This window comes from Micropterus salmoides, unplaced genomic scaffold, assembly GCF_014851395.1.
Source record: "Micropterus salmoides isolate LMB-PRFRI ecotype aquatic unplaced genomic scaffold, ASM1485139v1 Ms_hic_scaffold_15, whole genome shotgun sequence".
Lineage (NCBI taxonomy): Eukaryota > Metazoa > Chordata > Actinopteri > Centrarchiformes > Centrarchidae > Micropterus > Micropterus salmoides.
Window position 1 is genome coordinate 1,092,693 of NW_024040596.1, and position 15,431 is coordinate 1,108,123.

The 15,431-nt window shown below is 40.0% G+C and overlaps 1 protein-coding gene across 1 annotated transcript in view; it reads right to left on the reverse strand.

The window, feature by feature from the left end:
- Window positions 1-11,973: 11,973 nt before the first annotated feature.
- LOC119903611 (zinc finger protein 330-like) overlaps window positions 11,974-15,431 on the reverse strand; it is a 4,457-nt gene continuing 999 nt past the window's right edge. The window contains exons 2-5 of the mRNA XM_038719853.1: window positions 15,409-15,429; window positions 14,101-14,218; window positions 13,212-13,319; window positions 11,974-13,180 (exon numbers count right to left, since the gene is read on the reverse strand). Of these exons, the coding sequence (XP_038575781.1) occupies window positions 13,044-13,180; window positions 13,212-13,319; window positions 14,101-14,218; window positions 15,409-15,429 (384 nt within the window). The 3' untranslated portion in view covers window positions 11,974-13,043. The remainder of the gene's footprint in view (window positions 13,181-13,211; window positions 13,320-14,100; window positions 14,219-15,408; window positions 15,430-15,431) is intronic.

Consider the following 15,431-nt stretch of genomic DNA (forward strand, 5'->3'; position numbering starts at 1 on the left):
ACGTTTAGTCCTAAAAGACGATACAACTCCGACTGTTTGGGCCTGGAAATTCACAATCACAACCTGTAAGTATGCTTTATTGGTTGCGAATTATATTTAAAATAAACACGGCAATGTAACTTCACAGAATGTTCAAGTGCGGAGTTGTTGTAAACGTTGGCTAACACAGCTAAAGTTATAGCTATAATGCTAATGTTAAACCATGTGAAAGCTACTGAACAAATGTTCAAATTTGGCCAATTTTTACGTAAAATAGAGTTGAAATATGGTGATTTTGTAGTGGTTTATGGAAGATGTGGAACAATGATGTTGTGTGGTGTGGACTTTTTTTACACTACCTTGTTTCTTACGACCCGCCCTTCTCTGCTTCTGATTGGCTAGTAGTCCTTACCAGGGAACTGCGCATGTGCAACTTCCAACAAAGATTTTGTACATGTAAGATGCATCACTCTGTAGCTCAAGAGCAGAGCGTACAACACATATGAGTTGCTGACGTACTGCGGTAAGCGTGTCGACTCATTTCCGTTTCCGGTGCTTGTGTGTTGGTAACGTGTTGTGCTGCTCTCGCTAAATACCAGTTACATTTGTTAGATTACAGCGGCCAACTGTCTGCTAAATACTTATTCTTACAGTAATTTGCCTAAGCACTCACAGTTCTTTCCATCTTTTAGTGACTGCTGTTCAGTCTCATAGTTGTTCAAAAGTTTTGGTAGCTGACGCTACAGTACTTTAGCTTAGCCGTTAGCGACTTTAGCTTAGCAGCTAGCGATGGCTCCTTCTCCCTCTCTCCTGCTCGGTGTGTCAGATGTTCAGTTACTCCTCTGCCTCCTTTAGCGGTAATGGTACGCGTAATAAGTGTAGTTTATTTATAGACATGGAGGCGAGGCTCCGCACCTTGGTAGATCAGTTTTTAGCTACTGTAGCTAGCCAGTCCCCGGTAGTCAGTGCGGAACGGCCTGAGTTAGCGTCTGGTAGCCGTCCCCCGGCATCTCCTGTGCAGCCAGGAAGGGGTGGGGGTGACTGTCCAAAGGAGGAATAGTCGTGAGCATTCAAAGCCCACGGGGCACCATCAACCTGTTCACATCTCCAACAGATTTTCCCCACTCAGCGACACACCCGCTGAGAAACCAACTCTGATCATTGGCAGCTCCATTTTGAGAAACGTGAAGTTAGCAAAGCCAGCGGCCATAGTTAAGTGCATCCCTGGGGCCAGAGCGGGCGACATTGAGTCTTATTTGAAACTGCTGGCTAAGGATAAATGAAATACAGTAAGATTGTATTCACGTTGGCGGTAATGACTCCCGGTTACGCCAATCGGAGGTCACTAAGATTAATGCTGAGTTGGTGTGTACATATGCAAAAACAATGCAGGACACCGTAGTTTTCTTTGGACCCCTGCCAAATCTGTGGCATGTCGTCATTCCGCCGCTGGTTGTCGAGGTGGTGTCCAGCAAACGATGTGGGCTTTGTAGATCATTGGCAGACCTTCTAGGGAAGACCTGATCTGATTCGGAGAGACGGCATCCATCCCACTTGGGAAGGAGCAGCTCTCATTTCTAGAAATCTGGCCAAGTTTATTAGTGGACCAAATCCATGACAACCCAGATTGAGACCAGGAGGCAAATTCGCAGTCTAACACACTTCTCTGCCCTTCTAATTCAGCAGTTACCCACCCAAAACCCTACGCAGAGTCGCAGTCTAACACACTTCTCTGCTTCTCCATTTCAGGAGTAACTTAGTGAAAATCCTATAGTGACGGTGTCTGCCCCCGACCATCGAAATTATTAAATCAAAGGTAAACAGAAGAGGAGCTGTGCATAAAAACCTCATAAAAATTAAAACCACACGAGCAATAGTGCAAACTAATAGGAAAATTAAATGTGGACTCTTAAACTTCAGATCTCTCTCTTCTAAAGGTGTACTAGTAAATGAAAATATCAGATTATGATATTGATTTATTTTGTCTTACTGAAACCTGGCTGGGTGATGGAGAATATGTTAGCCTAAATGAATCCACCCCTCCCAGTCATATTAATACTCACATTCCTCGAGGCACAGGCCGAGGAGGTGGAGTTGCAGCTATCTTCGACTCTAGCCTACTTATCAGCTCTAAACCTAAACTAAACTATAACTCATTTGAAAGCCTTGTTCTTAGTCTTTCGCATTCAAGTTGGAAATCACTGCAACCAATTTTTGTTATAGTGTACCGAGCACCTGGTCCGTACTCTGAATTCTTATCTGAATTTGCAGAGTTTTTATCAACTTTAGTCCTTAAACGAACAAAGTATTATTGTAGGGGGCCTAAGCACCTCTGTGACGCATTATCTAAAGATATAGTTTCTCTTGATGATATTGCCTTGGCCTCCACCACCACTGTGAGGAATCTTGGAGTTATCTTTGATCAGGACATGTCGTTTAAGTCTCACATTAAGCAAATTTCAAGGACCGCCTTTTTTCACCTACGTAATATTGCAAAAATCAGGAACATCCTGTCTAAAAATGATGCAGAAAAACTAGTCCATGCATTGTTACCTCTAGGCTGGATTACTGCAATTCCTTATTATCAGGCTGCTCGAAAAAGTCCATTAAGACTCTTCAGCTGATCCAGAATGCTGCAGCACGTGTTCTGACAGGAACCAGGAAAAGAGATCATATTTCTCCTGTTTTAGCTTCTCTGCATTGGCTTCCAGTAAAATCCAGAATAGAATTTAAAATCATTCTTCTTACCTACAAAGCTCTTAATGGTCAGGCACCATCTTATCTTAAAGAGCTCATAGTACCTTACTACCCCACCAGAGCACTGCGCTCCCAGAATGCAGGGTTACTTGTGGTTCCTAGAGTCTCCAAAAGTAGACTAGGAACCAGAGCGTTCAGCTATCAAGCTCCTCTCCTGTGGAACCAGGTTCCAGTTTGGGTTCAGGAGGCAGACACCATCTCCACATTTAAGAGTAGGCTTAAGACTTTCCTCTTTGATAAAGCTTATAGTTAGGGCTGGCTCAGGTGAGTCCTGAGTCCATCCCTTAGTTATGCTGCTATAGGCCTAGACTGCCGGGGGATTTCCCATGATGCACTGAGCTCCTCTCTCTACTTTCTCTCCCTCTGTATGCAACCTCATCCCATTATTGCATGTTACTAAACAACTTCTCCCCTTTCTGGTAGTCTTGTGCTTTCTCGTCCCTCTCCTCTCTCCTCCTATCACTTCCTGCAGGTGTTTCTGGCTCTGGAGCTGTGGAGTCTGGATCTGTGGCTTCGAGACACCTGCTGCCCCCGTGTTCCTGCTTGACACCCACTGCTACAACAACTATTGTTACTAGTCCTATTGTTGTTTGTTATTATAATCATTAACATTACGATTATTATCATTAACACTACTATAAATATCTATACCATTTTTCATGCAGTCTATAGCAACTTCACCTTTACTGTCTGTACCTCTGTGTGTATATTGTGTTGGCTGCCTCCCTCCCCTCTCTCTCCTTCCACCTCTCTCTTTCTCTCTGTTCCTCTCTTGCTCTCTCTTCTCTCTCTCTCTCTCTCCCACTCTCTCCTTCACCCACAACCAGTCGAGACAGTTGATCGCCCACCCTGAGCCATGGTTCTGCTCGAGGTTTCTGCCTCTTAAAAGGAAGTTTTTCCTTGCCTCTGTCGCCTAGTGCTTGCTCTTGGTGGGAATTGTTGGGCTTCTGTAAATAACATCATAGAGTACGGTCTAGACCTGCTCTTTTATGAAAAGCGCTGTGAGATAACTGTTGTTGTGGTTTGGTGCTATATAAATAAAATTGAATTGAATTGAATTGAATATGGTGAAAAGAGGAGCTGCAGCAATGTGCAGTATGAGACAAATATGGTTATATGAAGTTAATTTACACTAATGTTTGGAACACTTTCGAATGTGTTAAATAAATTTATCTGATTTTTGAAGTGACGAAGTTCTCAAAAGTGTTGGAAAGACCACTTATTCAGTGCTGGAGGCTTTTATTGTGCAAACTCTGACACACAGCCACGCTGAAAGAATAAGGTTAAAATTGCCATACACGCCATAATTATACATCTAAGACACAATATTAATATAATACAAATAATATTAGGCCTAAGGCTACGCCTTTTAAAGCAGTGTTTTGGCCTTTTGGCACCCAGAGAAAAGTCCTTACATGACAAGTCACAGATCACAGATATTTGAAGTTCATTTTTGATCAGCTTTGTCTCTTGAGTCTGACCATTTAATTGTCATAAGAGAGAAAATCCTCTCTACAAAGGCATCTGAGCCTGGCACACTGAGGACATCCTGAGCAAATTGATCAAGCCGGCTTGCCCTATGTTGAAAACTTTCTCACTGGTGGATTTTGTGGTATCCCATGTGGCTTTCTTTATTTCCTCCCTGCTAGCACAAAACCCTTCATAGAGTTGGTCCTTACTCACTATCTATGTCATTTTGAGGGCAACCACAACCTGCTCAGTAAAGGAGAGCTCCTCATGTAGGCCGATCAATTTGAGTTTCATCATCACATTTTCTGATGAGAAATCAAACCATTTGTCACTGTATGCAATGACAGAGTCACATAACTTCAGTCCTTCTGCTGCGTTCATCTCTGTGCTGACACAGATCAGCTGCTTGGTCTGCTATACAAAAAAGCTGTCTTTTTTCCGCTGTAGCATCTTAGCTTGGAAATTTCCGACCTCCTTGTAAACATACACAGATAAATATCAGCAGCTGCAGTTTTTTCTTCATCTTCAGAAATCCTCCTCAGTGCCACAGGACAGCTCTCCCCAAGGGACAAGAAGTATGAGGTGAAAGCTCTGCCGGAGATGATTAACAGCTGGATGAACAGACAGCCATGACGTGCATACGTGACACAGAATGTCAGGCCACTCAGTGTCAACAAAGGCAAAAATTGCATGCGGTTCCTCTCTTCTGGAAGCAGATACTGAGAAGTATGTAAGTAAGTATAGAAGGTGGAAACGTGAGCCATGCAATTAGCTTTCAAAATGCCTGTTGGCACTGCTCAATAACTGGTAAACAGAGTGGTGTTTTCCAAAGTTTATACTGGCATTATCTGCCGCATAGGCTGTGATGTGTTTTATTGTATATCCAGTTCATACTTTTTAAGGCAGTTCATTAGAGCTTGATGAAAACTATTTGCAGTTTCATCACCATCTTCATAAAAGTCAAGTAACTTGCACCGTCCTCCATCAGACACAGAAAAACTGGAAAGATTTATCTATTCCCTTGTTTGAGGCAACGGGGCAACCGAGTAATACACAGGCTCCCCTTCAGTCTGGGATATATCATTCAGGATATCCCGCACTTTGGTCCTAAAAAGTTCTTGCCAAGTCCATCTTCTTCACAACATTTGAGTCATGAAACAACACACCGTTTAGCTTAACAAGACAGTCGGTGCTGTTGTAGGTAAGTGTTTGACAGTGATACATAAATGAGGCTTCACTTGCAGCTATTTTGTCAGTTTCCACAGTAGCTGTCCTGAAGAATGCACCGATATTGCTTGCACCTTTAGCTAGTGTGGCCTTCTTGTGCATTTCTGTGGAAGAATGTTGAGTCAAGTCCTTCTCTCCTCCACGGCCAAGTGTAAACTCCCTGTGACATTACTGCTTTCGTTAAGTCACCAATGACAGGCTTAACCCACGTCTTTTTTACTTTCCATTGTTTATTGTATCAGCTGTTATTTTTTTGCAGGTTTAACCATATTTGCAGTTTAATCCCTAATTCCACTAGTAAAATGAACTTGACTGAAAATGACTGAACAGCATCACACATTGCCCTAATTTTCTTTTCTTTGTGGAGGAATTGGCGCATTTACTTAATGTACACTGATGTGCGTGAGGGGAGGCTGTGATTGGATGATGACACGTGTCGAAATCATTCTCCATTATTGTGATCAGCACTGCACTGTTGCACTTTACGCAATAGTCATCATAAATATTTGGATACTTGAAGTCTGTATGAACTGAACAGCTCCATGCAATAATTGAATAAACAACTATTTGGTCATTAACAGTGTGGTATTTTTCAAATTGAACAGATTTTTGCAGCTTAATGTGCATATTTGGAATTCCAACCATTCTGGATCTGAATATGTAATCATGTTAATACCCCACTCAATTATTGTAATAACCTCTCCTATGTCATTGTCTAGTCAAGCCAGGTTGTTCAGGTAGTTGGATTGATATGATGGTAGGTGAGACACAGACAGGAACAAGACATTGTAGACTACTTGGGTATGGATATTGTGTCCTCCACAGCCAGCATGGAGTCAGTCAAAAGTGATACACTTGTCCCCAGCACTTTCTACTCAGCTTTGTAGTGGTTCGGGGAAATAGTACAGTACTAATATGTAAGGACACCATAAGGATGGTCTGCTGCTGGGGGGTGTTTGACTGATTGGGGGGGAGGTTCTTTTTCTTTTTATGGTGGTTATGCTAAATATTATAAGCCTTTATTTTGGTATCCAACATAAGTTTAATATGAATTTATTTTTTAATTTAATTTTATGTTGAATTTGTTTCAGAAATTATAAATACTGGTCCCAACTTTTGCTTTTTAGATGCATGTGATGTAGGTAAGTTTTCAGTAAATGTTGGGAACTGACGCCGTGGTTGAGACACAGGGTGCTTCTCAAGTCTCTTATTTGTCGTTTCCTCGCTTGAACTGTAAGTTGTTCCACTCCGCCATCTTGCAGACCACCCCAAAGCTCTTATTTGTGCACGAAGGATCAAGGAGCGATCTCTGAGGAGCTATGAGTGAGGATACACCAGTGCTTCCTTCACGGAAGTCTTTTACTTAATGACCGACACGCCCCCCCCCACGCCGTTGCAGCTGATCGGACTGATCTGATACATCAGGACAGATAACATTATATTCAAGTGAATCACCGCAAAGTCTTAGGCTATATTTGATTTTTTTTTATGATTCACTGTCTTTTTAAAATCTGAGTTCATTGTAGGTCTGAACAACAAAAGCCCCACACACAACTTTCTTCTTTTATTAGAAAGATCTTTCTTTATTTTATTTCTCCCATCAACTTTTATAATGCAGACAATTAAAGTCAGAGAGAGTCGGAGAGTCTGTCTACAAGAAACATGTTACATAATTTATCATCATTTCTATTCAGTCACATGTGAGGCTGGTCATTCCAGTGTTTAGTCCAAACACACAACAATAAAACATAGTAAACACGTAGCCTACGGAGTCGGACAAGTCACTAAACTGCACTAAAGTCTCCAATGAAGCAAGCAAAGGAAAATAAAAGCAGCACATCCAGCCATCTCACCTACTGCATCTGATGAAAGCAGCCAGCAGCTCCGCGAGTAACATCAGCAGATGAAAGCATGAATGAAAACCACTACTAAAAAAGCTGTTGGATTGATATGCTGGAAGGCAGTGATCGATCAGTTACAAGTGATATGATTTGCAAATAAAATGTATGCAGTAGTGTTAAAGGATATCAGAAGACACCATTTAAATTTCCCTGAAACATTTAGGCTAATAAATCCCAAGACAACATGATCATAATCTGGGTTATTCAATAACAAATTCACTATCAGAATTAATAAATGCAGATAAGAGGCCTATAAACATTTTGCCAGTAGAAATGCTCCTGTGCTTCTGAGCAGGACATACAGTAACCTATAATTATTCATGTGCAGGTGTTTATTAAACAGGTAACAGCTACAGAGAGAATCATGCTACTCTGCACAGATAACTGTGAGACATTAGTAGTACCAACACGGTGCACATGTGTGCAAACACAAACTCCTTCAAAAGCCTGTACAGCTATTAAAGCCGACTGACAGCTGATCCAGCTGTGATCAGCTGCCGCCGTCATCAGAAACTGACGTCGCTTCACATGACGCTTCGGTGGAAAGGATGTCTCATTTCTTTAAAAACATATTTCCTCATTCCTTCTCTCCTGGCTTTGACATATGAGGGAAACGTGGATACAATTAAGAGACTTGAGAAGCAGTCTTTTGACCACTATTTGAGCAATTTTAGTGGCAATGAATTTTAATGGAATGGAAGTTCATTTAGAAACATTTTTGGCTGCGTTAAAAAATTAATCAGATTTTGAAGTGACAAGAAGTTCTTGACACTGAGTTGGAACAACTTATTCAGTGCTTTACATGTTGAAAATCCAACACAGCTACTGCACTGAAAAACATAATGATGGGGCAATGCTAATATAAGCCTGATCACTTTGACATGCACCAGCCTGCAATAACATTTTGCAGCTGAAACTTTTCCTTTTAGCCTGGATTAGTGTTTAACGTCTTCGTCTGTAAAATATTCCACTCTGCTGCCTGTCTGCTTAGCTAATTGCAGTTGTTAGAGTGAGTGAAGCTGGAATATTAAAGATATCCTGGGTATGTTGAACTTGCTTTGTAGTACAGGCCCCAGATCCTCTGATATCAAAGGCTCAGACCCCTCTAGTCTTAAATGTAGACACAGAAACAGCCAGCAGGTTCTTTGTCTAAGGTCCTCAGGCTGCTTGCAAGATGTAGAGCCATCAACAGCCTTAAAGGTAATAATTCCATGTAGAGCATTGTTATGCCTTAAAACATCTGTTTAATGCTGCTTTGAAAGTCATGCATTAGTAACACTATACTTACAAACCCAGAGGCAGAATGTTACTAAGTACAGTCCTGTAGCCTACTTAAGAACAATTTTCAGGTATTTTCATATGTATTACTTCTACTTCATCAACATTATGTTTATCTGACATTATTTTTCAGATTTAGGATTTCACAAGCAAAACACAAAAGGAGCCTCTAAAATATGATGTAGGTCTTTAGTGTGTAAAATACCTACAATTGGCTATACTGACAAATCACAACATTACTGTAAGTAATAACATCCAATAATACAATGTAAGGGAGCATGGGGATGGTTGTAACATCTCAAAGCTCTTTAAAGCCAGTGTGTTCAAAATGTGATATAAACTAGTTACATGTGTCTGCTATTAAATGGTGTAACTGTTATCTCTGCAACACAGACTCAAACACAAGGATGTTCAGTTAACCCCATAGTCTGGGTTAGTTGTAATATACACCGGGTTGAAATGTAAAATTATGTAATAAGTAGGGATGTGACAAGACACTTGGCTCAAAAGACAAGACATTGGGTTCACAAGAATGAGAAGAGACCAGACGAGATTTAACACTTTTTAGGAAATATTCAACTTCCGAATTATATGAAATCTTCATTTCCTGCATCCTGGTGATTTCTTTTGCACAAATTTCTGCCTTTTCTGCATCACTTTATGGTGGAAATGTTTTATTATGGCACGCGATCTCATCACACCCCAAGTAATAAGGAATATGATAAAAAAAACATGATATTGAAAGCTTTTTATTCAACACTTAAATATTTGTTTCAGCATAATTGGTGTGTGTGAGTTAGTGTGTGTGTGTGTGTGTGTGTGTGTGTGTGTGTAGGGGTGATCCAAGTATCTCAGTTACTGTTATTGTAGTGACACAGTAGTGAACATAATAATACAATTTAACAAAATGTTCAAATGTGCAACAACTGAATATGTGTGTGTTTGTGCTTGTTTGTCTTACACCGTCACTGTGGTGACAGACAAACTCCAGGCAGTGTAGGTTTTACACTAACATTTAAACATAATAATAAAACAATTAAACTTTGCATCAGGGTTCAGCAACCTTTTCTGAGTGTCAACATACAAAGATGAAGACATCCAATGTGCCAGCAGCATTTGTTAATGCACATGTCATTTATTTTCAATTTATGCACAGATTTTAATTGAAGTTTGACCCTAACAATAATAATAGACATATAATAAATAGGGCTGTCAAGCGATTTAAAAAAAAATCATCTAATTAATTACAGGTTTTGTAACTTGTTTGTAGTTTTGTAATGAATGAATCGAAATGAATCACATTTATCGATATTTGCTGTGATAAGCATTTAAAATATTCTAATTCAAATAGATTTTGGTAGATGAGTGCATCGATGATAATAAACAAATTTAATAGTGATGGCGCAATGGATAAGATGCATGTCTTTGATGTGAGAGACCCGGGTTCAATCCGTCACTGTGACCCATCCACCAATGTGTCCCTTAGCAAGACACTTAACCCCTAGTTGCTCCAGAGGCGTCTGACCTCTGACATATTTAGCAATTGTAAGTCGCTTTGGATAAAAGCGTCAGCTAAATATGTAAATGTAAAATTTAGCTAAACAACTTTTTTTCCCCATACATTCATAACGTTTTTTCACTGTTCATATGCAATAACAATGCCACATTTTTTTTTTGTAAAAATACAAATAGTGTTTTTGTGTTATTGAAGATCTTCAAGAAACTTAAGGATGACGCCGACCTCCTCAGTTTGTGTAAGCAAGTCACCACTGTACTGGACAAGACCAGGTCAAGCCTGGTTAAAACTTAAGTCACAGTATACTGTTAACTACGAACATGTCATGTGTACAGTCAGTCAGAAGGCTAAAATAGTAAATGCCTCTTCTGCCAACACTGTTTCTTCTAAATTCAAAGTTTTCGCCATATTTAGCGTCTCTGTTGCACTTGTCACACAAACCAGATGGAAAGTAAACTCCTTTGATCGGCGCCTTTGAGATTAGATTACAGCAAAAACAAGGATCAGTCCAAGTTGGGAGGGGCCGCTCGTATCCCCCCTCACCCAACCGGGTCGCGAATCATAAAGTTGCCAATTATGATTAATCCTGCGTTAAAATATAAAGCGTTAATTTTCCTATATTTCTATTATTTGACAACCCTAACAATAATGTCAAAATTAATTCATCATGGTGGTTGATTATCTGTTTTTTCACTAACTTAATGTAATATTAAACAATGCAGCGGCATTTGTCATATTGTAGGACTGAGTTTGCTTTCTCACATGCCAATAATATTACGCTCTAAAAGCAGTGCTTTTTGATACTTTTCAGTTATAATTTTGCTGATAATATTTAAATTCAGAACTTGTAAGGAAGTACTGTTACACGGTTGTACAGATCCTTTACTTTTACTAAAGTAAATCTGATTATTTCTTCCACGAATGAACTAATACTGTAGGCCTTTATAACATAATAATACTGTAAAAGTGGCATTCTGCATAATAAACAGGTCTATGTTAACAGTTGAAATTTTAAGTAGGCCTACATTTTGCAGTAATGTAGGATACTTCTGTGTCAGTAAAATGTTTAATAATAGCTTTGCGCTGGGACACTGACTCACCACAAACAGCTAGATTGTTGTTTTGCAGCGACTCTAGTGCTTACATGAACAGGAGGCGCTAGTCGCACCAGATGACGCCGTCTGCACCAAATGAAAGTGAAACTAAAATAGAGACACAGTACTGGTTTTGTGTTTTGTTTTAACCCAATAATCATTTTGGTGCACGGTTCACCGACAGCAGCTGAAATATCTCACCACGCTGACACACCTCCGGTCATTCCACACTATTTCTGTCCTGCCTGTGGGAACTTTGCGAACTTTCTTTCTTCCTAAATGGAAAACACCACTTGTAATCCTAATCCAACACGAGGTGTTACACCTCTGCCATCCACACACACAAAGTCAGCTTACCGCTCTTTTCTCTCCGTAACATGTGGGCTGGACGAGTATCACCGGGATCACCTTCATGAAGTCTGTCATCTGCGCAGCGGCAACAGTTCCTCTCCTACCCAGCGGAGCAACAGGCGAAGATCACATTTTTGCATTTCACTTGTAATAAAATTATTTTGTCTCACTGATTTGGGTCCAGCAAATATTAAAGACGACGATTGTTACTGCGGTCCAAATGTTGCTCTTAGACCGACTTACACACGCCCTGATATCGTCATGTTGAGGTCAAATTCACTCCTCCTCTGATTCGTCACTTTGCTACAAACCGAATACGTTGTTTCACATTTGTGCGTGTCGGGGCAGCATTTGAAGTTTTTTTATTATTATTGCAAATTCATAGGAGTGAGTCATCCAAGCCAATCAAAATATGATTTTAATATTTATTTGGCATATTTAACAATCATGTCTCATCAAATGGAGCAGAAAAAACGAGCAGAGCAAATGTCAAGTTGACTGAACAACCTTTGTGTTGCAGGGTAAACAACCAATTTACTATAAATTGCAGATCAAGTCCTCAGCAGAACAGTTATTACACAGTAAAGACATCACAATAAAAAAAATATATTTCAGACTGTAACCAGGGCTGAATAATCGTCTGGAGCTGCAGACATTAAATCAAGTCAATTTTATTTGCATAGCACACCTCACACAGGTAAACTCAGTGTGCTTTACAGTAAGACATGGGAAGGATTAAACAAATTTGACAAAAAACACAGGCCAAAAAGGACCCAAATTCATTATGAGGCAGCATGTAGTGATTTCATGAACTGCGAGTGGGTTAGAGAATATACACCACAGAAGTCCAGTGAGAACAAAATTACAGGGAAAGACTGAGTTGCACACAGATTTTTATACACGTAGTTCACTGTGACTGCCAAGATGCACATCTGTAAGAATCATCTTATCGCTGACTGTAAAACTCTGTTATGTGTTCCTAACGACAAACCAGCAAAACACACAAGATTAAAGGAAACTTTGAAATGAGAATTGACTGCTTCCACTTTGCACATTTACCTGTCTTGTGTGGGGGGTCCTGTTTTTACATTTTCCTAATTAAAATTGTGTCAAAACAAAAATGAGTCAAAAGGGGCTTACAGAATATTTTAACCAAAACTTGCCTATTATTTGAACTTATGATTTTATTCTTCTAGTTCTTGTACAGCTGCTTGTGTAGGTTTTATAGAAAAACATTTATAGTCCTCAGAGTGAGGTATTAGAAGCAGTATCGTACAGAAAGAAAATTTGCACTAGTATCAACACCCAGCCCTGGTTATACCAGACAGACAGAGACAGATAGATAGATAGATAGATTTTCTGTGTAGGTCTCTATTCATTCCTGACTTGTAACAACTGAACATCTGCAGAGGATCATCTGGCTCTATGGGACTGTGCTCTCCGCCTGTACAGCCTTCTTCCGTCTCTGTCTTAGGTGGTCCCGTCCAGTTTAAGACCCGCCATGGAAGCAGCAGCCTTTTCCTCTTCACCTTCTTCTTCTTCTTCCTCCTCCTCCTCCTCCTCCTCCTCGGCTTCATCTTCCTCACTCATCCTCATCTCATCTTCATCTCTCATCATCGTTGTCCTGTTGCTCTCTGCTTCCAGAAGCTAAGTTCTTCCAGTAGGAATCGTATCCTGATGCTCCGTCGTCGTAATAATCGTCATCGTCGTCAGCACCAGCCTGGCGGCCAAACTTCAACGTGCGAGCTGCAGAGAACACAGACATTTCATTTACAGGGCGGTGAAGTGACAGAAATAGACAGGTGACATTGAGTTTCTACAAATTTTAGAAAACCATGTCCATGTATTACAGCTTAACTGTAGTACAGTATAGTCTGTGCCTTTGTATTACCAAACCTGTTGAGTACCAAAGAGAAGTACCTGTTTTGCTAACAAATGCTTAACTGTGTTTTGAACTGTAAAACAAGCAACAATAAATGGATTAAATGGATTAAAGGGTATATATTACTGATCTGGATGGTGAGACTTATGGTACACTAAACATGTAAATCACTGCTGACAGAATGCAGCAGCTCCTTGTAGAATTTTCTTGTTTTGGAAAAAAAAATTAAATTAAATTCTGGTAGTGTACACACTAGATTATGAAAATGAATGTATGGTGAGAAACTACAGATATCAGAATCCTGAGTAGATTTTTTAACAAAGCTCTACAAGACAGAACCGAGCTTTTTATCTCACTCCCCAATGGATAAAGTCCAAAGAGATAAAGGACAAACAGCAGTGGTGCATTTAAGAAATTATCACTGCTTTGTCACATTAAAAGATGAACCTTCAATCTCACTAAATCAATATCACAATAAATTGCAAGTGAAAGCTGAATAAAAGATGAACAGCACCCAATGCCAACAACTTTCTAGAAAATTTCCCTGTCTTCACACTTTTTGTTTCATTTGTCAAAGCAGTTGCAGCTTCCTCCAAACTGCAGCTTTACGGGAAACAACTTTCAGTAGTTTTATATCACACTCACTGGACATGCTGAGGTCTTTTGTCTCTTGGGTCTCGTGACCACACTTGGGACAGGGTGGAGCTTTTCCTTTCTCCTGTTTGAAGACCTTACTCTTGGCGTGGTCATCACAGTAACAGGCCTAAGAGGACGCAGTTGGATTAACGTGAAAATCAACACATGGGAATGCACACACAATCTACTATCAACTAATTCTGGTTTGAAATATGAGCATGAAATACAATGACTCTTCAGGCTTGTTTAGACAAGTAAGATCATTCATCATTATTGTTTTGCCACCACATCTTTTTCTCTTGCCTCAAGTATAAAGCTTTTCACCTACTCTGTTAAGAAGTTAATAGCTGTTTTTTCCTCTTCCTGTAAAGTTTGATAAAGCCATTCTGACATTTCCTATTTCCATTTTATGCTATGTTAGGACTCAGTAAATAATTCTGATGGGTCCTCAATGATCTACATGGCTTTAGAGGAAACACTTTGATTTGTTTCAAATCTCTCAATACAACACTCCTAACATGAGTCCATAGTTAAAGACGAGGGACAAAATCCACAGTCCTCATTTAGTAGTCCTCACTTGTGCACTTTACAGATAAAGCTGCAATGTGATAACTTTGCCTGTAGGTAAACCTTAAATGCAAGTGACATAACCAACTTGTTTGAGCACTTGAGAGACCATGTAGTCTGATGTAAGTGCACACTGCTCTCGCCCAGTGACAGATGGAAATAAAGGATAAATTATCTTGTGGCAGCAGCTTTGGCCTATTTTAGGAAGTTCAGTTTTATCTGTTTGGAGTGCTCTATTGCTGCTGAAAGCTTTATACTGTTTTAGGGTAAACTATAAAAAGGGTAAGCAAATGAGAAGGAGATTTCTAATTGACTACGTCTTAAAGCTCGTGCTGACTACACGACTTTCAGCATCGGCCCAAACACATTTGAAACGGGAAATGACACAAACCTACACACAAAACAGCTGCTGTTTATTATTATAAAGATAGCAATTATGAAGACAGAATATGGGTGAAAGAATGGATTAGCACACAGAGGTAGCAGGGATTGTCTGAGCTACAGAGAAAGCTGGAGGTGAGTAAAAAGTGTTTTGCAGTGAAAGAGTAGCTGCCTGCTCTGCCAGCTGCCTTTTCTCATTGACTGGATGTGGATGTTTTGTTTGTTTTGTTATGCCAGCCAATAATATAGAGGAAGTGTTACATAAATATGCTTAGCGGAGTCTAATGAGCCGATAAACACATTTTTAAAAACAATGGACACAGCTCCCTCAACTGTGCTTTCTGAAGTAGGCACAGATGTTCCCCTTACCTTACAACGTAGGCAGGAGTGCT